Source organism: Salvia miltiorrhiza, chromosome 7, assembly GCF_028751815.1.
Source record: "Salvia miltiorrhiza cultivar Shanhuang (shh) chromosome 7, IMPLAD_Smil_shh, whole genome shotgun sequence".
NCBI lineage: Eukaryota > Viridiplantae > Streptophyta > Magnoliopsida > Lamiales > Lamiaceae > Salvia > Salvia miltiorrhiza.
This window is the reverse complement of record NC_080393.1, coordinates 34,404,917-34,429,586: the sequence shown is the minus strand read 5'-3', so window position 1 is coordinate 34,429,586 and position 24,670 is coordinate 34,404,917. Positions and strand designations below refer to the sequence as shown.

At 37.2% G+C, this 24,670-nt stretch overlaps 2 protein-coding genes, 1 long non-coding RNA gene, 11 other non-coding genes and 2 pseudogenes across 14 annotated transcripts; all 16 read left to right on the top strand.

The window, feature by feature from the left end:
• Window positions 1-6,347: 6,347 nt before the first annotated feature.
• LOC130996432 (small nucleolar RNA snoR74) lies at window positions 6,348-6,481 on the top strand. Its single transcript, XR_009092609.1, has one exon. It is a non-coding gene; the product is annotated as a small nucleolar RNA snoR74 (small nucleolar RNA).
• Window positions 6,482-6,586: 105 nt separating this feature from the next.
• On the top strand, window positions 6,587-6,720 carry LOC130996392 (small nucleolar RNA snoR74). The gene has a single exon (XR_009092573.1). It is a non-coding gene; the product is annotated as a small nucleolar RNA snoR74 (small nucleolar RNA).
• Window positions 6,721-8,121: 1,401 nt separating this feature from the next.
• LOC130996444 (small nucleolar RNA snoR74) lies at window positions 8,122-8,243 on the top strand (annotated as a pseudogene).
• Window positions 8,244-8,348: 105 nt separating this feature from the next.
• Window positions 8,349-8,448, top strand: LOC130996443 (small nucleolar RNA snoR74; annotated as a pseudogene).
• A 2,117-nt stretch (window positions 8,449-10,565) lies between these two features.
• On the top strand, window positions 10,566-10,702 carry LOC130996440 (small nucleolar RNA snoR74). The gene has a single exon (XR_009092616.1). It is a non-coding gene; the product is annotated as a small nucleolar RNA snoR74 (small nucleolar RNA).
• A 760-nt stretch (window positions 10,703-11,462) lies between these two features.
• LOC130996145 (60S ribosomal protein L17-1-like) lies at window positions 11,463-13,526 on the top strand. The gene is made up of 7 exons (XM_057921651.1): window positions 11,463-11,510; window positions 11,603-11,639; window positions 11,731-11,771; window positions 12,606-12,836; window positions 12,916-13,018; window positions 13,097-13,164; window positions 13,278-13,526. Exons 1-7 carry the CDS (start codon window positions 11,508-11,510, stop codon window positions 13,317-13,319), a joined length of 525 nt encoding a protein of 174 aa, XP_057777634.1. The 5' UTR covers window positions 11,463-11,507; the 3' UTR covers window positions 13,320-13,526.
• Window positions 12,029-12,161, top strand: LOC130996426 (small nucleolar RNA snoR74). Its single transcript, XR_009092603.1, has one exon. It is a non-coding gene; the product is annotated as a small nucleolar RNA snoR74 (small nucleolar RNA).
• On the top strand, window positions 12,267-12,401 carry LOC130996391 (small nucleolar RNA snoR74). Its single transcript, XR_009092572.1, has one exon. It is a non-coding gene; the product is annotated as a small nucleolar RNA snoR74 (small nucleolar RNA).
• Window positions 13,527-15,460: 1,934 nt separating the features above from the next.
• Window positions 15,461-15,593, top strand: LOC130996417 (small nucleolar RNA snoR74). The gene has a single exon (XR_009092595.1). It is a non-coding gene; the product is annotated as a small nucleolar RNA snoR74 (small nucleolar RNA).
• Window positions 15,594-15,698: 105 nt separating this feature from the next.
• On the top strand, window positions 15,699-15,834 carry LOC130996431 (small nucleolar RNA snoR74). The gene has a single exon (XR_009092608.1). It is a non-coding gene; the product is annotated as a small nucleolar RNA snoR74 (small nucleolar RNA).
• Window positions 15,835-16,728: 894 nt separating this feature from the next.
• On the top strand, window positions 16,729-22,011 carry LOC130994145 (60S ribosomal protein L17-1-like; the record flags this gene model as incomplete). The annotated part of the gene is made up of 7 exons (XM_057919175.1): window positions 16,729-16,771; window positions 16,863-16,903; window positions 17,737-17,809; window positions 21,216-21,373; window positions 21,453-21,555; window positions 21,634-21,701; window positions 21,815-22,011. Coding segments are annotated over 7 exons (528 nt in total), but the record flags the coding sequence as incomplete, so codon positions are not given.
• Window positions 17,161-17,293, top strand: LOC130996424 (small nucleolar RNA snoR74). The gene has a single exon (XR_009092601.1). It is a non-coding gene; the product is annotated as a small nucleolar RNA snoR74 (small nucleolar RNA).
• Window positions 17,399-17,532, top strand: LOC130996388 (small nucleolar RNA snoR74). The gene has a single exon (XR_009092569.1). It is a non-coding gene; the product is annotated as a small nucleolar RNA snoR74 (small nucleolar RNA).
• LOC130996143 (uncharacterized) lies at window positions 18,290-21,081 on the top strand. Its single transcript, XR_009092415.1, has 3 exons — window positions 18,290-18,820; window positions 20,291-20,353; window positions 20,872-21,081. It is a non-coding gene; the product is annotated as an uncharacterized LOC130996143 (long non-coding RNA).
• A 1,996-nt stretch (window positions 22,012-24,007) lies between the features above and the next one.
• LOC130996415 (small nucleolar RNA snoR74) lies at window positions 24,008-24,140 on the top strand. Its single transcript, XR_009092594.1, has one exon. It is a non-coding gene; the product is annotated as a small nucleolar RNA snoR74 (small nucleolar RNA).
• Window positions 24,141-24,245: 105 nt separating this feature from the next.
• Window positions 24,246-24,381, top strand: LOC130996430 (small nucleolar RNA snoR74). The gene has a single exon (XR_009092607.1). It is a non-coding gene; the product is annotated as a small nucleolar RNA snoR74 (small nucleolar RNA).
• The last annotated feature ends 289 nt before the right edge of the window (window positions 24,382-24,670 follow it).

Below are 24,670 nucleotides of genomic sequence, written 5' to 3'. Positions count from 1 at the left end.
AGGAGGGGAGGGGAGGGGAGGGGAGGCGCCGCATAGAGTGAGAGAGAAGTGAGATTTGATGATTATGAATTTAGGGTTAAGAAATTGGGGTGGGGAGGTGGGCCGTGGGCTTAGCTTTAGGAAAGTAAAAAAAAAATATTATATATATTTATCGGTCGGTTCGGTTTTCGACCGATCAAATTCGGGAAAACCGAACCGACCGAAAAAACCGAGATTTCTGTAAAAAATGGGCCGAACCGACCGACCATAGAAAAAAAACCGACCGAAAACCGATCGGTTCGGCTTATTTTTTTTCGGTTTTTTCGGTCGGCTCGGTTTTTGCTCACCCCTAGATAATACAATGAGAAACATAATAAATTGTGGGACAGAGGGTGTTAGAGTAGAAATGAGTGGCTTAGCAATTTGTCCATAACTCTGGATAAATCGACGATAATACCTGCTCAATCCTAAAAATCAACGCACTGCCTTCACCTTCGTAGGAGTTTAAGGGTTGTATACTGAAAGCAAGACTTTATGCTTGTATACATTGATTTCTTAGTTCACTGTGATTCTTTTATCTGAAATATTGTTATTGCATAATCCTATTATAGTCCAATTTATCTCATACTATAGATTATATGGTGTGTTGTAGATCACAGAAGATCATATAATTGGAAAAAGTTGAGATATAAATTGAGTTCACAATCGAGGCAACTATGGACGAGTTGCTCGTTTAGATTGTAGCATAAATGGATAAATAGTTTGTCTTGGCTATTTATTTATGCTAGTACCTTCGTGTATTGAACAGGATCACAGTGAGATGAATTCTTATATTCTGACTAATTAAGAATCAAGATCTCGGCGACTTAAATAGTCTTAACCTTAGTTGGATTAATCGGTGTGACTAATAGATTGACTATTGCTTTGATTTATCATGGGTGAGAGTTATCTTGAAGCTCAATATACTCGATACTTTGGGTGATAGCAATTATTATTTGACATGCGATTATATTGCAATAAGGATCTGTGTCCTGCTAATAACAGGATGATAATATCCTCTCGAGGAACTTAATAAGTTTATCGTATTAAACCCTGCAGGTGGAATTAGTTCCGATACGATAATAAGTTTAAGTGGTAGCACTCGAGATGTCGTTTATAATTAAACGACTAATTAATTAATTAATTGATCGTCATAGGAATTAATTAATTAATGGATATTGGATATCTTAAACACGGGGATTAATTAAGTCTAATACTAGCCCCGACTCACCTAAAGAATAAAGAGGTAATTCAGTATTAATTTTCTAGTGGAATAAATTAATACTTGTGTCTCGATTTTATTTTGGGCTGAATAGGAAAATCGAGCACTGGGAGGCCAAACTTTATTCAAGCTAGTAGATCCCCGCTTGGCCCAATAAAGGTTTCACTCCATATGGGGCGTCCGTCCATCTATTTCTCACTTAAGCCTTTGGGCTTTGTTTTAGTTTAATTAGATGATGGGCTTATTATTTAGGGTTTTAATACCCAGTATAAATAATAGGTACAGCCCTAATTCTAATTACTGGTGACATTACGTGAGATAAAATAGAGAGAAATCTGTGAGAGCACATAAAAATGAGGCGGCGCGTTTCCCTAGGAAAAGGAGAGGACTTTAAGATCGTTGCCATCCAACGTCAAGTCTTGCCGTGGGAACAAGTTGGAAGATCAACACTGGAGTCGATCATTGCCGGATTTGCAAGTAAGATTCTATCCTCTTGCTATAGGCACATGGTTTTTGTATGTACTCGTTTGATATCCGAAATGGATCACGGGCACGTGAATCATATGTCAAAATATGGTTCCTACAATTGGTATCAAAGCCGTAGTTCCAAAATTTCGGCTGTTTATTTTTCCTGTTGTTTGTTCTTCGTGGCTTGTTGATTCGTGGGATACGTCGATTCGACGTTGTAATTATTTTTCCACCACGAGAAAATCCGTGGTTAGACTAGATTTTCGAATTCTCTATTTTGTTTTCGAATGTAACCTGTAACTGCGAAGAACAAGACGGAGAACAGAGAAATCAACAACGGTTGTTGATTCGCCGGCAATCGGAGGGCGCCGCCGCGCCTCCGGCGGGCTCTGCTGCACCTGGAACGCACAGAGGAGGTTGCGGCGGATCTGGTCAGACGGCGAAATGGACGCCAGCCTACGCTCGATGGCGTCGAGGGCTGGAGTTTCTCCAACAACCTCTGCCTGCTCGACAGCCGTGTCTAGCGCAGCGGGGCTCTGGCGGCGTTTCGCGGCCGAAAATCGCAAGCGCCATCGCGCCTCCGACGAGTCTTTTCTGTTCCGTGAAGCAGAGCAGCAAATGTTGTTTGTTCTCGGCATCGGCGGTTGGGGGCGCTCCGGCGTTCCTTACCGGCACGACAGCCTTGTTATACAACAATTTCGCCGGCGAGGCCGTGTAATCTCAGAACTGCAGCGGTCGACAGCCAAGGAAACATTAAATCGTGGCGGATCTTCATCGCGATTTCAATTTTGTTTGGCGTCTGGAAATTACTATGCTGCTGCTACTGCTCCGGCGTCGCCCTGGTCTTGACCGGCGACGTTATGAGGTGGAGATTGCAGGCGGCGGGACTGGCAGCGATAAGTCGAGGGCGCGCGGGCGGTGGTGGGTTGTGGCGTCACTCTTGGCGGCGCGAAACCCTAGGTTCTAGGGCTGGAGACATGTGGGCCTGGCATAAGCTTGGGCCGCTGATTGGCTGAAATGGGCGGATGGGCCTTTTGACCGCATTTTTGGGCTGTGTTTTTGGGCCCGAGCCTTGCATTTCTGGGCTGCTTTGCTGCGAGAAGAAGGGCCTGCGCGAGGCTGTTGCTGGATCAGTTTTGGGCCCGGTTTTGGGTCCGTTTTGGGCCCGATTCAGCTTAGTTTTTTTTATTTCTTTTCTATTTTTTTAATGTAATAGATTAGAAATGGAATTCCACGAATGGGCCGCGAAGGTTTTTTTTATTGTTCTTAGCATGTCGTGGTTTTTATCACCGTTATGGTGTTTTGAGCATGATTTTATTTGCTTTATGTGAATGTAAATGTGCATAGAATATCATGCTAGGTTCTATCACGTTTTCACTAAGCACGTTTTAATTTCAAACGAGCATGTTTTATTACATGTGTTATAGAAATGCATGCTTAGGTTTTCCGTGTCAACGTGATTTAACCTGTAAACATTTTGAAGTAAAAGACTAAGCGGAAAATTCAATTTTTTTAAATAAAATTGATATAGACCTCCACAGTTGGTTTAAGACAAAGTAAATTAATAATTGGTGTACACGTCCACACGAACGTGGCTTGCACTCGTTATTAATTTGCAGCTTTTGTCGGTTAAACTTCTAAATTAAAAATATTTTAATCTTGTGAATAAGTGGGAGTTTTGCATGTAAACGTTCACACTATCGTGACTTGCATGTATTAATTTCTGCGTGTTATTCTAAAAAGGATTAAAATTAATTATTTTAACCTTGAGAATAGTGGGAGCTTCTCGTGTAAACGTCCACACGAACGTGGCTTGCACGGGTTAGTTTTTCATGGATTATTCTAGGAGGGGTTAAAATAAAAGATAGTCATAAAGTTGACTAAACTGTGGTCATAGCTTAGACGTTTATTTCAAGTACAACTCCCCAACTCTCTATAATCAATGCAAAATCGCCAGCTATCGTCCTAATTCTTTCGGATCAACAACATCGGGCTTGAATAAGGCCCTGAGCCGGGTTGAATAATTTCGACTTCCAGCATATCCTGCACTAACAGCTCCATATCGTCATTGGCCGTATGAATGTAACGGTATGGCTGCACTGTTTACATCGGGGCTGCACCAGCTTTAAGGGAAATATGATGCTCAACCCCCCGGTGTAGGGGTAGTTAGGACAGAGGCTCATTACAAATGGAAACTTTGTATGCATTTGACATTTAAGCCATTTACCGCCTGTGGCACTTTGAAATCTGAATTATCCACTTGTTGCAATTCAATACAACTCGACTCCTCCTTTTACTTCACAATAATTAGCCAACATTCCTCAATGTCATTCAGTTTATGTACTTCTTTGTAAGTCACTTCTTTCCATCACATAGTCAGACGTTACCAATCAGCTCGCACCTTCCCTAGAAGAGCGAGCTAAGAGACTTCCAAAATAACATCCACTCTTTCTAACTAAAAAACATAACAATCCACAACAAATTCAGTCTCCTCCAAAACTAATTGAAAACCTCAGCAAATTCCCGCAATAGCTGCACATCGTCCATCTCTCTATCTCACTGTCGAACTACCAGAATAATCAATAGTCAGATTAAGACGCTTAGATGGATTCATAAACAAAACGGTGACTTGCACAATTTTCAACCATCACCAACACTTCTTGTTTCATAAGCTTGCCATGCTTGTCGGGAACGGTGCCGGAGATGATGCTTTTGGCGAGGTTGTCTAACTCATCTTGCTTCATTTCTTCTGTGGTGAAGTCTGCCTTTGACTTGGGCTGGACCTCATCGTAAGGATCCTGACGGAGATCAGTAGGAACCCTTTTTATCGATTCGGTGATGGTGATTGGTCCGTTTGTGATGACTTCCCACATTCGGCAATGTTGGGGGTGAGGAAGCTTTCAAGCCGAAACTTCCATATGTCGTATTTTTCAATACTAAACATAGGTAGAGAAGATAATCTGCTGTGGTTAGTCTCCATCAAAAAAGAGAGAACAGATAACAGCAGATAGAGCAAATAGCAAGCACAAAAAGAAAGAGTAAAACTTTTTTGAGACCTTTAAGACAAAGGATCTAGTTCAAGTAGAACCTAGTCAGATGCAGATAGTTCTTGCGAACAACCTGCTCTGATACCAATTGTTAGGTCCGGGGGGTCTCGAATAGGTGTATGGGGGGGAATACACCTATAGGCTATTTTTGCAACAATCTACTGACCTCAATCAGAGGGATCTCAGTCAGAGATTAAAACGAAACTTTACACGCAAACAATGACTCATGTTTTACTAAAAACAGTTTTGACCAATAGGGTTGACGACTGATACTGAAAGCTCTTCAGTAATGAGTTATCAGTTAAGTTGCTGGAACTTAACTGATTCATGTAAGGGCTTCAGTCGTGTTTGCTAAGATAGAGATGATATCACTCTTCCTTACTATCAGAGGATAGTTCAGTCAGATTGATATCATACGCAGCGGAAATTAAACTTAGTTTCATAATAGCCTCGGTGGAGCAGGTTGTTGGATTAAGGTTTCTCTTTGCTGTTATTCAGTGTTCAGTTTTATCAAATGAAATAGCACAAGTAAGTATGTAAAACTGAAAGCTGTAAATAACACAGAGACTTTTACGTGGTTCGGAAAAACCCTTTCCTACACCCACGGTTGGTTGATCAGACCAACAATCCACTCCGCAAGTGCTTCACTGGTGCACTGCAAACCGTACCTGTGTGCTTGCCTGGTGCACACAACCGTAAACTGAAGAAAACCCTTCTTCAGCACCCACACACCTCGCGTAGGATATCCCTGCTAAGCACACCTCGTGCTCAGACTTTTCGCTCAGAGTTCAGAGTACCTTCCTGAACTTCGAACCACTCAAACACTCTTATGGGGGGGAGGTTTGAACGAGTGCCAACTATACTTACAAAGAACAAGTTCTTTGAAGCAAGTTTGACCTTTGGCTTCTGGGTAAACAGATATATGCCTAGGGTCTAAGAGAATGTATGTAATCAGCAGTGACTGATTTTGGCTTTGGAATTCTCTTCTTCGATTCAAGCTTTGGGGCGGTTGAGCTTTATGCTGAGTAGCTATTTTGGCAGAGCTTCAGCTTATGTCGTTGAATCGGTGAAGGTTGAAGTGATCCTCGAGCGCTATTTGTAGGAGAACTCTTGAATAGATCTGTTGGCGTAAATCATCCTCAAGATTTCTTCCGTTGGAGAGCAATTCGAATTTGGGCTGAGGCTTCAATCTTCGAGGTTCCTTGTCTGTGTGGAAACGGCTCTCTTTGATGGACAGGAGATGTGACATCTCTGAAAAGTAACCACCAGATAGGAATGACCTCTGCAGAGATAAGATATTCTGAGATCTCTGCATTTAATGCGGCTGTACTTGAGCGTATGTGGCTTCCTCTGAACGTTGGAAGATCAGTCCTAGGAGGAATGTTCAACTGATACTTGACTTTAGTATCAGTCCTTTGCGCGCATTAAATAATCAGTCTTCAACTGATACTTCAGTTGGTATCTGCAGTCTTCAGTCTTCGTTCTTCAGTCTTCAGTCTTCGACACCGCAACTAAACTAGAAACGAACTCTAACACTTAAGTTCAAAATGATTCTAGTCTATTACATATTAGTCCTATGAATTTTGGTATCATCAAAACAAGGGTTAGGATATTCCACAAGGTTCCCAACACTTGTAAACGTCGGGGATAATAGTTGTGCAATGTTATTGGGTGAACCACTTTGCGTTTTCAGATGAATGATGGTTCAGTAAACAATGCTACATCCATAATGCTTTCATTTTCTGTGTCTGTCACCTTATTCATTTGATGTAGTACATATAGTAGTGTCTACTGTGAGCTTTTTTGAGCTGGCATATGTTCAACCTGATGTAAAAAAGCAGGGATTTGTTGCCATTTGTGGATAGGTCTCTCGTAAACTTCAGGGATAGAAGTCGTGTAATGTTATTGGGTGAACCACTTGAGTTTTTCCTATGATTTGATGGTTCAGTAAACAATGCTACATTTGTGATGTTTGAAGTCAATTTATGTTGAGTTATGTATTGCTGTCAGTTATGTTTCATATTTGTGTACAACTTTTATGGATTCTCTTCATAACCGTATGTTTGCATATCATTATAGTCTTTTCTTTTCATAATTGTAACTTTGTGGATGAACTAATGCGACCTTATTCTCAGCCTACATGTCGTCACCTTGCCATATTAAGTTGATTTTGTCAGAAAAGGAAGAGCCTGTGAAAAAAGAGGTAACAAATTGATACGTTTTGAAGTTTTAAATATCCAGCTCTATTAATTGATTTATATTGTACTTCATTTGATTAAGCCCTGACCATGATTGTTGTTTCTTGTTTCTTTACAACCCGAGTCGCAGTTGACGACGAGCAAACCGAGGAAGTCTTGAGCAATTGGCTATTTGTTGGATCATATTGTAGTTCAAGTTTTGAAAGTTGTTTTTTGGTCCACTTTGTTTTGAACTATGTTTGGATTTTGGAGATTAATCGAAATTTTCGTATGTGCTTGGATATGTATTTTGGATCCTAAATAGAAGATTTCTACTTGGACTTCTTACTCGATCTCCTTTGCCCTCGTTTCATCAATGATTTTTCCCACTTATTTTGTAGGTTGTGTTCATATTCGCGTCCTTTACACGTATTGATATATCATTTCTATGGTTCAAATCTAATCGTATACCACAGATGAATTGGTTTCTAAGGTCCTAACCATTGTAAACACAACATATTAACTCTAATACTAGCATTCAAGTATTCAAGTATCTTCAAGTATTCTTCCAAGTATTCAAGTATCTTGAAGAATTCTATCTAGCATTCAAGTCTCCTTCAAATCTTCAATTGTTTGAGTATTCAAGTATCTTCAAGTAATCTTCAAAATCTTCAAGTATTCAAGTATCTTCAAGATCTTCAAGGCAATAGTTAAAGTATCTTCAAAATCTTCAAGTATTTCTTCAAATCTTCAAGTATTTCTGCGAATCTTTGAAGTGATCTTCAAGTATCCAAAGAAATCAAGTTCAAAAGCTTCAAGGCATTCTTACAAATTCTAAGAATGTTCTCAAATCAAATCAAGTTCAATGTTCAATCCAAAATCATGCTTTGAGTCCCTTGGATTGGCGTCATCAAATCAAGTATTTCAAGAACCTTCGAGCTTGCACCCCAAGAATAAAATGGAAGAGAAGAATCAGAGGATTAACTAGAGATTGCAACCCGCATAAATCTATCTTCAAATCTATCAAATTATCTTTGTAACGCATTTTGTATTTTATCAAATTGAAATACAAAAATTTGTGTTTACAGTCAAGTATCTTTTTTATTTTAGTTTTCCAGTAGATCGAGCTTATTTTGACGAAGTAAATAACCAATGTATTTATGTCACAGTCAATGTGACAAAATCTTAAGGAATTGGAGCATGAAAATATGAAATAATTTTCTTGAATAATCAACTAAATTCAAATGTGTTATTGGGTGAACCACTTTATGTTTTCAGATGAATGATGGTTCAGTAAACAATGCTACATCTATAGTGCTTTCATTTTCTGTGTCTGTCACCTTATACGTTTGATGTAATAAATATAGTAGTGTCGATCGTGAGCTGTTATGTGCTGGCATATGTTCAACCTGTTGTAAAAAAGCAGGGATCTATTGCCATTTGTGAATAGGTCTCTCGTAACTTCAGGAATAGAAGTCGTGCAATGTTATTGGGTGAACCACTTTGTGTATAATTTACTTCAGGTCTCTCTCGCCTCACGCGAAAACCAAAGACGAGCCCTAAAATCTGGAATTCATCGTTGTCGCGCCATCCGAAATTGGGCGGCCGGTCGCCGCCTCCATCATCGTCTCTACCATGAAAGGGAAAACAAAAAGCCCTAGCTCTCCCCTGAGGTTTCAAACTCCGACCTTCATCTCAAATCCGACCGCGGAACCCAGATCGAGCCCTAAAATCTAGAATTCAACGCCGCTGTTTCTTCGTCCGAAATTCGGCGATTCAATCGGCGTTCTCTCATCCGGTCGTCTACTGCGCCGTACATTCGGTGTTATCTCCGCCGTCGTCGAGCGGTTTCTGCTCCGGTTCCTGAAACCGGTCGGTCTCCTCATTCAGCCATTCCGCTTCCGCCTTGTTGTTCCTGAGTTTCCGGCGACTGGAGTAAGAAGGCCTACGCCTCTCACCGCGCCGATGCTGCCCTTGGACCGTTGCTGCTGCGCACAAGTCTCAGCTCGTCGCCGGGCAGCTGCTGTTCGGGGCCCTGATGAGGTTGGGCGAGTTCGCCCTGTCCCGACTGTCGTCGTCGTCATCGGGCAGTCAGCCCTTCTCTCCTTTAAAGCTAAGTAACTCCCTTATTTCGTCTTAAACGATTCGTAAATGTGAACTGGACAAGGTGTAATTTCTCTTTGTTTTGCTTTCATCTCGATATGCTCGTTTACTCATACATGTAAACTGTCACTTGCTCATGATCGCATAGTTGAGGTGTTTACTAAGTTCAAGATGTCTATAAGATTTTCTGTCCTTGTGCAACTGATCGTGTCCATGCTTTGATATGAAAGCTCACTGGTATGAATAATAGGATAGCATGATTACCTTGAAGTATGCTGTTGGTTTGTGGCTGAGCTTATGAATCAAATGTGCTGAAAATAAGCCGAAGCTGGAAGCCTTTATGTTGGTTGGATATTGCTTGGTTGTTGTCGATTTACTAGAACTGAAGTAATTGAAGTAGTATAATTGTTGGTTCTCTTTCAATGTGTGCAGGTGAAAATCAAGAAAAAGAAAGCATTGAGCTAAGTCTTACCTTGATACTTTGGCAGAACTCGTGGCTGCTCTTTGATAATTTTTGGTGAAATAAAGTGAGAGTGAAGGTTTGCATTTGTTGGCTGATTGGCATTAATAGAGGACTGGCGTCGCATACTTAAGTATGCTAGTGAAGTGAACGGAGGTAGGGTGGCTGGAAGTTGAGGTTTGAGGGAACATTGCAGCCATTGGAGGCGGCTTGAAGAGATGGGGTGCAGAGGGTGGTCGGCAGCATACTCATTTTCTTTCTACTAGCTTTATTGACTTTTCTATCTCTCTTCTTTCTTTGTAAAAAAAAGTATCCTCCTGCAGCACTCTACTTTTAAACCGTCTCTCTTTCTTTGATTGTTGTGCCAACTTGAGTGAGTGGCAGTAAGGTGGCCACGTAAATTCAACCTTGTAATATACTATACGATTTTCCCCAAGCTGGGAAGTAGATTGTATTCGTGAACTGTAATAAAATACTGGCTTTTATTCTCTATCATCCGTTACTGTATCTGTTTGATATTTGCTTCCTTGCTTCAAATATTGAAAACTTGTAATATGACTTAAATTAAATCCGTGGATTTAATCTGCTTTGCAGTCGGAATAATTCCACGACTTCTAGTAGCACTTAATAAAATATAACTGCTTCTGTTTCTCGATTAATAAATAACATGACTTCGCTAAGTCAGTTATAACTTGGAAATACTAATTATTGAATAGCTCAATAATCCTCGTCACGTTTTTCTCATGCGTTACAAAAGCATACGGCTAAAATAATAACTTCGTCTCTGATAAAACAAATCGGGATCATAAGCTGGTTTCATATATAACTGGCAACTGGGTTCCATTTACTGAAGGATGCGATATTAATTATCGCGATACCATAATTAAATAACATAAAAGAGCGGGTCACTACAGAACCACTTTATGTTTTTAGATGAATGATGGTTCAGTAAACAATGCTGCATCTATAGTGCTTTCATTTTCTGTGTCTGTCACCTTATTCGTTTGATGTAATAAATATAGTAGTGTCGACCGTGAGCTTTTATGTGCTGGCATATGTTCAACCTATTGTAAAAAGCAGGGATCTATTGCCATTTGTGAATAGGTCTCTCGTAAACTTCAGGAATAGAAGTCGTGCAAGGTTATTGGGTGAACCACTTTGTGTATAATTTACTTGGCTAGTCTCTTTAATATGGATTTACATACTAATTGAAATTTGAAACTATTTTTCCAGTGATCATAATTGATTGATTGAAGAAACATCTTGGTTGAAATTCTTTCTCTTGATGTAGTGAAAGTTTTTGGGCATTATATAACTACTACTCTTTTTAGTAAGCAACGGAAACAATTATCAAGAGAATTAGAAGTTTTAAGTGTTGACTACAACGATAGATGGAAAGTATAATACTCATCGTTACCATTAATATTATAGGCAATGGTTAATTTTTTAAACATTAATATCTTATTATAAAGAACCCATAATCTTCATTTAACGATGTCAAGTATCTTTTTTATTTTAGTTTTCCAGTAGATCGAGTTTATTTTGACGAAGTAAATAACCAATGTATTTATGTCACAGTCAATATGACAAAATCTTAAGGAAATGGAGTATGAAAATATGAAATAATTTCCTTGAATAGTCAACTAAATTCAAATCCGAGGGAATGAAAATTTCCCCTAAAAATAAATAAAGAAATACATTTTGGAATGAAATTTAAATTTCCTCTAAAATTTAATAAATAAATGAAGTATAATTTAAATTTAAATTTGAAAAATATACTCATTATTATCTTATTGAGACTAAAAACATAAATAATCTACTATGTTCATTTATGGGCCGGCCCTTCTACCTCGCAATTTAGACCCAAAAAGTTGAAGCCCAGCCCATGAAGCCATTGAGTATTAGGGTTTTACTATAAAATCTTCTGCACCATCTCTTCTCTTTCTCATTCGAAGAAGATCAATCGACTTCCTCAGTTTCTGCAGTACCGCCGAAAAAGAACAGCTGCAACAATGGTATCTTTCATCTTCTCTCAGTCACATAAATTTATCCAAACACATTTGCGAATTTTGATCTTTTAATTTAATTTATGCTCTAAATTCTAAAGGTGAAATACTCGAGGGAGCCCGATAACATCACTAAATGTAGGTTTATGTTGTTTTGTGATGATTTATTCCGTTCCGCGTTTTATCTGTGTTGTTTGCTGATTTTGTTTTGGTTGTATATTTGTTGCAGCTTGCAAGGCTAGGGGATCTGATCTCAGAGTTCATTTCAAGGTAAATTCGTCTTTTTTATTTATTCCACCGAGCTTGTTTTAATGATTAACTAAGCTAAACACTTTTTTTTAATTGGTTGTTCATCCTTTTTATTTTACACAATAAATTAATCGATGTGTTTAGACTTGTGTTCAGTTTAATTTAGCTAATTCAATCTTAATGTTCATCAGTTACGCCCATTTTAGTATAATTTTAGGGTTCATTAATTATTTCTATGTAATGTAATTTATTCTGCAGTTTAGACGTTCAACCTAATGATAAAAGCATGGATCTATTGCTATTTGTGAATTGTTCTCTTGTAAACGTCAGGGATAATAGTTGTGCAATGTTATTGGGTGAACCACTTTGCGTTTTCAGATGAATGATGGTTCAGTAAACAATGCTACATCCATAATGCTTTCATTTTCTGTGTCTGTCACCTTATTCGTTTGATGTAGTACATATAGTAGTGTCTACCGTGAGCTTTTTTGAGCTGGCATATGTTCAACCTGATGTAAAAAAGCAGGGATCTAGTTGCCATTTGTGGATAGGTCTCTCGTAAACTTCAGGGATAGAAGTCGTGCAATGTTATTGGGTGAACCACTTGAGTTTTTCCTATGATTTGATGGTTCAGTAAACAATGCTACATTTGTGATGTTTGAAGTCAATTTATGTTGAGTTATGTATTGTTGTCAGTTATGTTTCATATTTGTGTACAACTTTTATGGATTCACTTCTGCTTGCCTAATTGTCTAATAAATGATTATGTTCTGATTTTAAATTGAATGCTATATTTCGTGATGTTATCCGGAGATTATGATGAATTAGCTAAGTATGAAAATTTTATTTTATCAGAACACTAGGGAGACAGCGCACGCCATCAGGAAGTTGCCTTTGGGCAAGGCCAAGAGGTACTTGGAGGATGTGCTTGCCCACAAACAGGCCATACCTTTCACTCGTTTCTGTGGTGGTGTTGGGCGAACTGCTCACGCCAAGAACAGACACTCTAACGGACAAGGTCGCTGGCCAGTGAAATCTGCCAAGTTCATCTTGGATTTGCTCAAGAATGCCGAAAGTAATGCTCAGGTACGTATCCTGTTTCTTTAGTTATTATACCTGATGTCTTCCTTTTCTTTTCCATGTCTAATTATTAGTTTTTTGACAGGTGAAAGGTTTGGATGTGGATGCACTATTCATTTCTCACATTCAGGTTAACCAGGCCCAGAAGCAAAGGCGCCGCACATACCGTGCTCATGGAAGGATTAACCGTATGTTTGCATATCATTATAGTCTTTTCTTTTCATAACTGTAACTTTGTGGATGAACTAATGCGACCTTATTCTCAGCCTACATGTCGTCACCTTGCCATATTGAGTTAATTTTGTCAGAAAAGCAAGAGCCTGTGAAAAAGGAGGTAACAAATTGATACGTTTTCAAGTTTTAAATATCCAGCTCTATTACTTGATTTATACTGTACTTCATTTGATTAAGCCCTGACCATGATTGTTGTTTCTTATTTCTTTACAGCCCGAGTCGCAGTTGGCGACGAGCAAACCGAGGAAGTCTTGAGCAATTGGCTATTTGTTGGATCATATTGTAGTTCAAGTTTTGAAAGTTGTTTTTTGGTCCACTTTGTTTTGAACTATGTTTGGATTTTGGAGATTAATCGAAATTTTCGTATGTGCTTGGATATGTATTTTGGATCCTAAATAGCAGATTTCTTCTTGGACTTCTTACTCGATCTCCTTTGCCCTCGTTTCATCAATGATTTTTCCCACTTATTTTGTAGGTTGTGTTCATATTCGCGTCCTTTACACGTATTGATATATCATTTCTATGGTTCAAATCTAATCGTATACCACAGATGAATTGGTTTCTAAGGTCCTAACCATTGTAAACACAACATATTAACTCTAATACTAGCATTCAAGTATTCAAGTATTCTTCCAAGTATTCAATTATCTTGAAGAATTCTATCTGGCATTCAAGTCTCCTTCAAATCTTCAATTGTTTGAGTATTCAAGTATCTTCAAGTAATCTTCAAAATCTTCAAGTATTCAAGTATCTTCAAGATCTTCAAGGCAATAGTCAAAGTATCTTAAAAATCTTCAAGCATTTCTTCAAATCTTCAAGTATTTCTGCGAATCTTTGAAGTGATCTTCAAGTATACAAAGAAATCAAGTTCAAAAGCTTCAAGGCATTCTTACAAATTCTAACAATGTTCTCAAATCAAATCAAGTTCAATGTTCAATCCAAAATCATGCATTGAGTCCCTTGGATTGGCGTCATCAAATCAAGTATTTCAAGAACCTTCGAGCTTGCACCCCAAGAATCAAATGGAAGAGAAGAATCAGAGGATTAACTAGAGATTGCAACCCGCATAAATCTATCTTCAAATCTATCAAATTATCTTTGTAACGCATTTTGTATTTTATCAAATTGAAATACAAATATTTGTGTTTACAGTCAAGTATCTTTTTTATTTTAGTTTTCCAGTAGATCGAGCTTATTTCGGCGAAGTAAATAACCAATGTATTTATGTCACAGTCAATGTGACAAAATCTTAAGGAATTGGAGCATGAAAATATGAAATAATTTCCTTGAATAATCAACTAAATTCAAATGTGTTACCTAAAAATTTGATACGTCTCAAAATGTATAATGCAGAATAATACTTGTGCTCATATATATGCCTTTATGTTCAATTCGAGTGAATGAAATTTTCCTCTAAAAATAAATAAATAAATAATACATTCTGGAGGGATAATATTATCAATCTTTGAAGTGAAAATAAGGAAGAAAAAATGATGAACTTCACTTTTGTGTAAAATGTAGAAAAAGAAAAGAGACATTTAAAGGCATAAATTTTTATTGTCTATTATTTTTCATGGATAAATTTATCCATCAAAGTAAACGCACCGAATTTGGTATGTTTAGATTGAAAAATAAACCCATTATCTTATTAATGAGACCAAAACATAAATAATCTACTATGTTCATTTATGGGCCGACGACTCTACCTCACAATTATAAAAAATTGAGACCCATAAAGGAGAAGCCCAGCCCATGAAGCCATTGAGTATTAGGGTTTTACTATAAAATCTTCCGCACCAACCCTTCTCTTTCTCTTTCGAAGAAGGGCAATCGACTTCCATTAGTTTTTTCAGTACTGCCGAAGAAGAGCAGCAGCAACAATGGTATCTTTCATCTTCTCTCAGCCTCATAAATTTATCCAAACACATTTGCGAATTTTGAACTTTTAATTTAATTTATGCTGCAAATTCTACAGGTGAAATACTCGAGAGAGCCCGATAACATCACTAAATGTAGGTTTATGTTGTTTTGTGATGATTTATTCTGTTCGTCGTTTTATTTGTCTTGTTTGCTGATTTGGTTTTGTTTGAATGTTTGTTGCAGCTTGTAAGGCTAGGGGATCTGATCTCAGAGTTCATTTCAAGGTAAATTCATGAATTTTATTTTACTTTACTGAGCTTGTTTTAATGATTAACAAGCTAAACACTTTTTTTGATTGGTCGTTATTTTTTATTTTACACTATAAATTAATCCATGTTTTTAGACTTTTGTTCAGTTTAATTTAACTAATTATATCTTAATGTTCATTAGTGACGCCCATTTTAGTCTAGTTTTAGGGTCATAAATTATTTCTATGTAATGTAATGTATTGTGTATTTTAGACGTTCAACTTGATGATAAAAGCAAGGATCTGTTGCCATTTGTGAATTGGTCTCTCGTAAACGTTAGGGATAATAGTTGTGCAATGTTATTGGGTGAACCACTTTATGTTTTCAGATGAATGATGGTTCAGTAAACAATGCTACATCTATAGTGCTTTCATTTTCTGTGTCTGTCACCTTATTCGTTTGATGTAATAAATATAGTAGTGTCGACCGTGAGCTTTTATGTGCTGGCATATGTTCAACATGTTGTAAAAAAGCAGGGATCTGTTGCCATTTGTGAATAGGTCTCTCGTAAACTTCAGGAATAGAAGTCGTGCAATGTTATTGGGTGAACCACTTGTGTATAATTTACTTGGCTAGTCTCTTTAATATGGATTTACATACTGATTGAAATTTGAAACTATTTTTCCAGTGATCATAATTGATTGATTGAAGAAACATCTTGGTTGAAATTCTTTCTCTTGATGTAGTGAAAGTTTTTGGGCATTATATAACTACTACTCTTTTTAGTAAGCAACGGAAACAATTATCAAAAGAATTTGAAGTTTTAAGTGTTGACTACAACGATAGATGAAAAGTATAATACTGATCGTTACCATTAATATTATAAGCAATGGTTAATTTTTTAAACGTTAATATCTTATTATAAAGAACCCATAATCTTCATTTAACGATGTCAAGTATCTTTTTTATTTTAGTTTTCCAGTAGATCGAGCTTATTTTGACGAAGTAAATAACCAATGTATTTATATCACAGTCAATGTGACAAAATCTTAAGGAAATGGAGTATGAAAATATGAAATAATTTCCTTGAATAGTCAACTAAATTCAAATCCGAGGGAATGAAAATTTCCCCTAAAAATAAATAAAAAAATACATTTTGGAATGAAATTTAAATTTCCTCTAAAATTTAATAAATAAATGAAGTATAATTTAAATTTAAATTTGAAAAATAAACTCATTATTATCTTACTGAGATCAAAAACATAAATAATCTACTATGTTCATTTATGGGCCGACACTTCTACCTCGCAATTTAGACCCAAAAAGTTGAAGCCCGGCCCATGAAGCCATTGAGTATTAGGGTTTTACTATAAAATCTTCTGCACCATCTCTTCTCTTTCTCATTCGAAGAAGATCAATCGACTTCCGCAGTTTCTGCAGTACCGCCGAAGAAGAACAGCTGCAACAATGGTATCTTTCATCTTCTCTCAGTCACATAAATTTATCCAAACACATTTGCGAATTTTGATCTTTTAATTTAATTTATGCTGTAAATTCTACAGGTGAAATACTCGAGAGAGCCCGATAACATCACTAAATGTAGGTTTATGTTGTTTTGTAATGATTTATTCCGTTCGGCGTTTTATCTGTGTTGTTTGCTGATTTTGTTTTGGTTGTATATTTGTTGCAGCTTGCAAGGCTAGGGGATCTGATCTCAGAGTTCATTTCAAGGTAAATTCGTCTTTTTTATTTATTCCACCGAGCTTGTTTTAATGATTAACTAAGCTAAACACTTTTTTTTAATTGGTTGTTCTTCCTTTTTATTTTACACAATAAATTAATCGATGTGTTTAGACTTGTGTTCAGTTTAATTTAGCTAATTGAATCTTAATGTTCATCAGTTACGCCCATTTTAGTATAGTTTTAGGGTTCATTAATTATTTCTATGTAATGTAATTTATTCTGCAGTTTAGACGTTCAACCTGATGATAAAAGCATGGATCTATTGCCATTTGTGAATTGGTCTCTTGTAAACGTCAGGGATAATAGTTGTGCAATGTTATTGGGTGAACCACTTTGCGTTTTCAGATGAATGATGGTTCAGTAAACAATGCTACATCCATAATGCTTTCATTTTCTGTGTCTGTCACCTTATTCGTTTGATGTAGTACATATAGTAGTGTCTACCGTGAGCTTTTTTGAGCTGGCATATGTTCAACCTGATGTAAAAAAGCAGGGATCTGTTGCCATTTGTGGATAGGTCTCTCGTAAACTTCAGGGATAGAAGTCGTGCAATGTTATTGGGTGAACCACTTGAGTTTTTCCTATGATTTGATGGTTCAGTAAACAATGCTACATTTGTGATGTTTGAAGTCAATTTATGTTGAGTTATGTATTGTTGTCAGTTATGTTTCATATTTGTGTACAACTTTTATGGATTCACTTCTGCTTGCCTAATTGTCTAATAAATGATTATGTTCTGATTTTAAATTGAATGCTATATTTCGTGATGTTATCCGGAGATTATGATGAATTAGCTAAGTATGAAAATTTTATTTTATCAGAACACTAGGGAGACAGCGCACGCCATCAGGAAGTTGCCTTTGGGCAAGGCCAAGAGATACTTGGAGGATGTGCTTGCCTGTAGTAGCCCGCTCTTTTATTTTATGATTAAGAGCAATAAATGCAATATTTATTTGTTACATCTTTCAGTTGTTTTAATCCAGCGATTAATATTCAGTTAATTCAGCTTAGAGTTCTGAATTAGATGCCATTACCTGAGGTGACCACGATTGAATTATTGACTAGTTAATGATTTATTCCAGAATGATAATTGACTTAGCCAAGTCAAGTTATTATTTTATTTGTAATAGAAATATTATTTCTATTTATGTAACATTATTACTTGAGTCGTGAGTTTACTCCGAATTGTGAAGTGAATTAAATCTACGAATTTAATTTAGATTTATTCTACGAGTCACGATTTTAATAGACGAAAAGTCAGCTATCAAAATACGAGAATTATTAGAGTATTTAGTATTATTAGCAAAACCCGGGATTAGTTTTACAGATACGCTATACTAGCAAGACCCGGGATAAGTATTAGATACCGCTTTATCAAGATACTGAAGGATTTTATTAATCACATCAACTTTACACTTACAAACACCATCTCTCTCACTCCTAGCTACTCTAGACTATCCCATTACATCAAGAAGAAGAAAAAGGAAAAAGGGGCGTGCGTGAGGGAGTGAAGAATAGCTGTGACAGCAGCTCACCCCCTCCCCTTCCCTCTGTAGCAGCAGTTCGGCCATGCCAAGGTACATCTAGGGGTCTTTCAGCCACCCCTATGACTGCCACAACCTATCCACCCACTGCAGCCTCAAAGCTATCAGCCAACATCCACCCTTATACAACCCAGCCATCAACTTTTTCAAGCTCCCTTAACAGAATTCGAAGAAAGAGAGAAGGGATGAAACTTCTGCCAAAACTCCAAGGTAAACCTTGGCTCTAATCCCTCCACTTCCTTCTTGAATTTTCAGCCTGCATTCAATATGAAAACAATCCACAATTCATTTCAGTTCCTATCCTCTGGATTCAACAACAGCAGCAGCCAACCATGCACCAAACATTCGCAAAGCATTCAAGGTATTCATTGAGCTCCATATACTATTTTCCCATCATACATGCTCTACACTTAAGCATGATAAACAAACAATACCAATACATAGTTTCCGGTAATAACATAGTCAGTTTTTATGTGTTATTCATGAGACAGACAATGAGGACTTTCGAAATAGAAACAAACCACTATGGCTAGTTTTACCCACTGCATAATCGAAGTATAGAAATACTAGAGCTCAATAGAATCATGAACTGAGTTTACGACAAGCTTTGAGTTTCGTTCACAATAGAGTATTAAGAGTGAACTTAGCTTTCTTTAAGGAGGGGAGGCTGCCCTGTTCCGCCGAACCGAAGAGCGTCGGCGGAGGCAGAGCTCTGCTGCTCGTCGGGCGAGATCAGGGGAGAACCCGGCGACGACGACGGTGAAGCTCTCGCCAGTTCACAGAGCGGCAGCGGAGGTACCATGTCGATTCGTCAGGCAGGAGTTAGGGCTCCGATTCCAAACCTCGATTGAACATGTGTACGTCTGCCTTGGGTGGAGAAAAGAGGAAGCAGAGCCATGGGGCGACAATCATCGCCGGATTTCGGAACAGAAGCGGCGTCGCGGGAGAAGACGCCGGCCGTTCTCCGGCTTCCGGATTCAGGCGGCGGCGATTTCGATTCAGGAGGAAATTTAGGACTTTCTTTTCTTTCCTTTTCAGTCGATTGAGGGCGGAAATTGGGAGGAGAAATAGAAGGATGGCCATACAGCTCCGCCGGCCTTCAGCAGCAGCGACGCCGCCGGAATCTCTAGAGAGGTGGCCGAGCCTCCGAAATCGACAGAGGAGAGGGAGATGCAAGCTCGGTTTCATGAGGGAATCGAAGGCGGACAAGAGAGAGAAGAGCGCCGGACTCAGGCGCGGCGACGGCCGACGTCGGCCGGAGCCGGAGGCGGCAGAAGCCCTTATGGAAGGGAGCTGTTGATCGATTCTGAGAGAGAGAGAGAGAGGATGATTGTTAAGGAAGAAAAAAAGAGTTGGGCTGCCCTTATTTCATTCCAGTGGGCCGAATTATTAGAGAATTGGGCTGGAGTTCTTTTTAACCAGGCCCACATTCCATCATTTAATTATTTGGGCCCGGAGTTTTTATTTTTATGTATGGGCTGTCATGGTTAATTGATTGAACCCAGTTTCTTTCATTTTATTAGATTGCCTTATCATTTATTGAGCCCAAGTAGAGATTGATTCTAGAATTATTAATCGATTAATTAGACGCAGTTAATTCTAAATACGGATAAATTTAGAACGAGATTATGAGATTTGCTAAGCGGGTTAGCAAACCCTAAGGCAGTGGATAAATTAGGATTAATAATTCGATATCATAAGATGAGCTTTAATCCTATAGTCTGGATTATTATTAACGGAACACGAGTCATGCATAATTATTTTACGCATTCTCCTTTACTGAGAATTTTTCTTAAGACAAATGTCTTACTTTATATTCTCGCATTAAAAGGTCAAGTAGGCGAGTAAAAGCTAGTCAGGAGTCACTAAGATATGACAAAGGTTTGCTTATCAGGTGGGCATTACTTTCATATATATATCAAATGAGTTTCATATTACTGTTGAACAAGCTATTTCATGATAAAATCTTTGAATTGAAGTTATTTTAAGTATTGTCTTGCCATAAAATATTTCAATTTCAGTATGATATCTATCTGATGTGGCTTTGCCAATGATGAAATCGAATTCGGGTCCTGAGCAGTTGATAGCTATCCTGCCAGGACTAGTGTACACCAGTGACCGTGAGTCATCTAGCGGGTTGGCCGGTCAAGTGACCGTGAGAGGTGGCCACCTCTCCGGCACACAGTTCCAGATATGATAGATTACAAGAGAACTTAGACTGATCAGTCGAACTTTAAGAATTACAAATGAATTTAGTAAGCTTGGGCCTATTTAGCTAAAACTCCCTTGCTGTACTGTTTATGATGGCACGACAATTTACAGTTTCACGAAGCATGTTTATATGTTTACCTAGGCATACGTGTCCACTGAGTATTTTTGTACTCAGCCCTGCATGTATTTCTAAATGTGCAGGTTGAGCAATGGTTGATGAAGATGAAGTGAGGAGCGGAGCTTTTGTCATAAGTTGATTGAATAAACTCTTGGATACATGTCTTCATACATGTAATCAGATTATTATTTCCGCTGCGTATTCTTAAGTAATAAGCCTTTTGAATTAAGTCGGATTCATCCGAACTTACTAGTTAATTGAATCTTTGTGGCTAAACATAAGTTACATTATAAATGTCCCCTTCGCTCTCAATGATTAAGTTCGATCCTTCATTATATATTTACCCCTTTCTATCCCCGCTTCTAATCTCCCTCCCTTAGTCATGGTTTCCCGGCTTAATTATCTTTAATTAAGTCCGGTCATGACATTGCCCACAAACAGGCCATACCTTTCACTCGTTTCTGTGGTGGTGTTGGGCGAACTGCTCACGCCAAGAACAGACACTCTAACGGACAAGGTCGCTGGCCAGTGAAATCTGCCAAGTTCATCTTGGATTTGCTCAAGAATGCCGAAAGTAATGCTCAGGTACGTATCCTGTTTCTTTAGTTATTATACCTGATGTCTTCCTTTTCTTTTCCATGTCTAATTATTAGTTTTTTGACAGGTGAAAGGTTTGGACGTGGATGCACTATTTATTTCTCACATTCAGGTTAACCAGGCCCAGAAGCAAAGGCGCCGCACATACCGTGCTCATGGAAGGATTAACCGTATGTTTGCATATCATTATAGTCTTTTCTTTTCATAACTGTAACTTTGTGGATGAACTAATGCGACCTTATTCTCAGCCTACATGTCGTCACCTTGCCATATTGAGTTAATTTTGTCAGAAAAGCAAGAGCTTGTGAAAAAGGAGGTAACAAATTGATACGTTTTCAAGTTTTAAATATCCAGCTCTATTAATTGATTTATACTGTACTTCATTTGATTAAGCCCTGACCATGATTGTTGTTTCTTATTTCTTTACAGCCCGAGTCGCAGTTGGCGACGAGCAAACCGAGGAAGTCTTGAGCAATTGGCTATTTGTTGGATCATATTGTAGTTCAAGTTTTGAAAGTTGTTTTTTGGTCCACTTTGTTTTGAACTATGTTTGGATTTTGGAGATTAATCGAAATTTTCGTATGTGCTTGGATATGTATTTTGGATCCTAAATAGCAGATTTCTTCTTGGACTTCTTACTCGATCTCCTTTGCCCTCGTTTCATCAATGATTTTTCCCACTTATTTTGTAGGTTGTGTTCATATTCGCGTCCTTTACACGTATTGATATATCATTTCTATGGTTCAAATCTAATCGTATACCACAAATGAATTGGTTTCTAAGGTCCTAACCATTGTAAACACAACATATTAACTCCAATACTAGCATTCAAGTATTCAAGTATCTTCAAGTATTCTTCCAAGTATTCAATTATCTTGAAGAATTCTATCTAGCATTCAAGTCTCCTTCAAATCTTCAATTGTTTGAGTATTCAAGTATCTTCAAGTAATCTTCAAAATCTTCAAGTATTAAAGTATCTTCAAGATCTTCAAGGCAATAGTCAAAGTATCTTAAAAATCTTCAAGCATTTCTTCAAATCTTCAAGTATTTCTGCGAATCTTTGAAGTGATCTTCAAGTATACAAAGAAATCAAGTTCAAAAGCTTCAAGGCATTCTTACAAATTCTAACAATGTTCTCAAATCAAATCAAGTTCAATGTTCAATCCAAAATCATGCATTGAGTCCCTTGGATTGGCGTCATCAAATCAAGTATTTCAAGAACCTTCGAGCTTGCACCCCAAGAATCAAATGGAAGAGAAGAATCAGAGGATTAACTAGAGATTGCAACCCGCATAAATCTATCTTCAAATCTATCAAATTATCTTTGTAACGCATTTTGTATTTTATCAAATTGAAATACAAATATTTGTGTTTACAGTCAAGTATCTTTTTTATTTTAGTTTTCCAGTAGATCGAGCTTATTTCGGCGAAGTAAATAACCAATGTATTTATGTCACAGTCAATGTGACAAAATCTTAAGGAATTGGAGCATGAAAATATGAAATAATTTCCTTGAATAATCAACTAAATTCAAATGTGTTACCTAAAAATTTGATACGTCTCAAAATGTATAATGCAGAATAATACTTGTGCTCATATATATGCCTTTATGTTCAATTCGAGTGAATGAAATTTTCCTCTAAAAATAAATAAATAAATAATACATTCTGGAGGGATAATATTATCAATCTTTGAAGTGAAAATAAGGAAGAAAAAATGATGAACTTCACTTTTGTGTAAAATGTAGAAAAATAAAAGAGACATTTAAAGGCATAAATTTTTATTGTCTATTATTTTTCATGGATAAATTTATCCATCAAAGTAAACGCACCAAATTTGGTATGTTTAGATTGAAAAATAAACCCATTATCTTATTAATGAGACCAAAACATAAATAATCTACTATGTTCATTTATGGGCCGACGACTCTACCTCACAATTATAAAAAATTGAGACCCATAAAGGAGAAGCCCAGCCCATGAAGCCATTGAGTATTAGGGTTTTACTATAAAATCTTCTGCACCAACCCTTCTCTTTCTCTTTCAAAGAAGGGCAATCGACTTCCATTAGTTTTTTCAGTACTGCCGAAGAAGAGCAGCAGCAACAATGGTATCTTTCATCTTCTCTCAGCCTCATAAATTTATCCAAACACATTTGCGAATTTTGAACTTTTAATTTAATTTATGCTGCAAATTCTACAGGTGAAATACTCGAGAGAGCCCGATAACATCACTAAATGTAGGTTTATGTTGTTTTGTGATGATTTATTCTGTTCGTCGTTTTATTTGTCTTGTTTGCTGATTTGGTTTTGTTTGAATGTTTGTTGCAGCTTGTAAGGCTAGGGGATCTGATCTCAGAGTTCATTTCAAGGTAAATTCATGAATTTTATTTTACTTTACTGAGCTTGTTCTAATGATTAACAAGCTAAACACTTTTTATGATTGGTCGTTATTTTTTATTTTACACTATAAATTAATCCATGTTTTTAGACTTTTGTTCAGTTTAATTTAACTAATTATATCTTAATGTTCATTAGTGACGCCCATTTTAGTCTAGTTTTAGGGTCATAAATTATTTCTATGTAATGTAATGTATTGTGTAGTTTAGACGTTCAACCTGATGATAAAAGCAAGGATCTGTTGCCATTTGTGAATTGGTCTCTCGTAAACGTCAGGGATAATAGTTGTGCAATGTTATTGGGTGAACCACTTTATGTTTTCAGATGAATGATGGTTCAGTAAACAATGCTACATCTATAGTGCTTTCATTTTCTGTGTCTGTCACCTTATTCGTTTGATGTAATAAATATAGTAGTGTCGACCGTGAGCTTTTATGTGCTGGCATATGTTCAACATGTTGTAAAAAAGCAGGGATCTGTTGCCATTTGTGAATAGGTCTCTCGTAAACTTCAGGAATAGAAGTCGTGCAATGTTATTGGGTGAACCACTTGTGTATAATTTACTTGGCTAGTCTCTTTAATATGGATTTACATACTGATTGAAATTTGAAACTATTTTTCCAGTGATCATAATTGATTGATTGAAGAAACATCTTGGTTGAAATTCTTTCTCTTGATGTAGTGAAAGTTTTTGGGCATTATATAACTACTACTCTTTTTAGTAAGCAACGAAAACAATTATCAAAAGAATTTGAAGTTTTAAGTGTTGACTACAACGATAGATGAAAAGTATAATACTGATCGTTACCATTAATATTATAAGCAATGGTTAATTTTTTAAACGTTAATATCTTATTATAAAGAACCCATAATCTTCATTTAACGAT

Coding starts and splice junctions, on each gene's coding strand:
- LOC130996145 (XM_057921651.1), top strand. Junction 12,837..12,915: donor ATGCCGAAAGTAATGCTCAG/GTACGTATCCTG, acceptor GTTTTTTGACAG/GTGAAAGGTTTGGATGTGGA. Junction 13,019..13,096: donor TGCTCATGGAAGGATTAACC/GTATGTTTGCAT, acceptor CCTTATTCTCAG/CCTACATGTCGTCACCTTGC.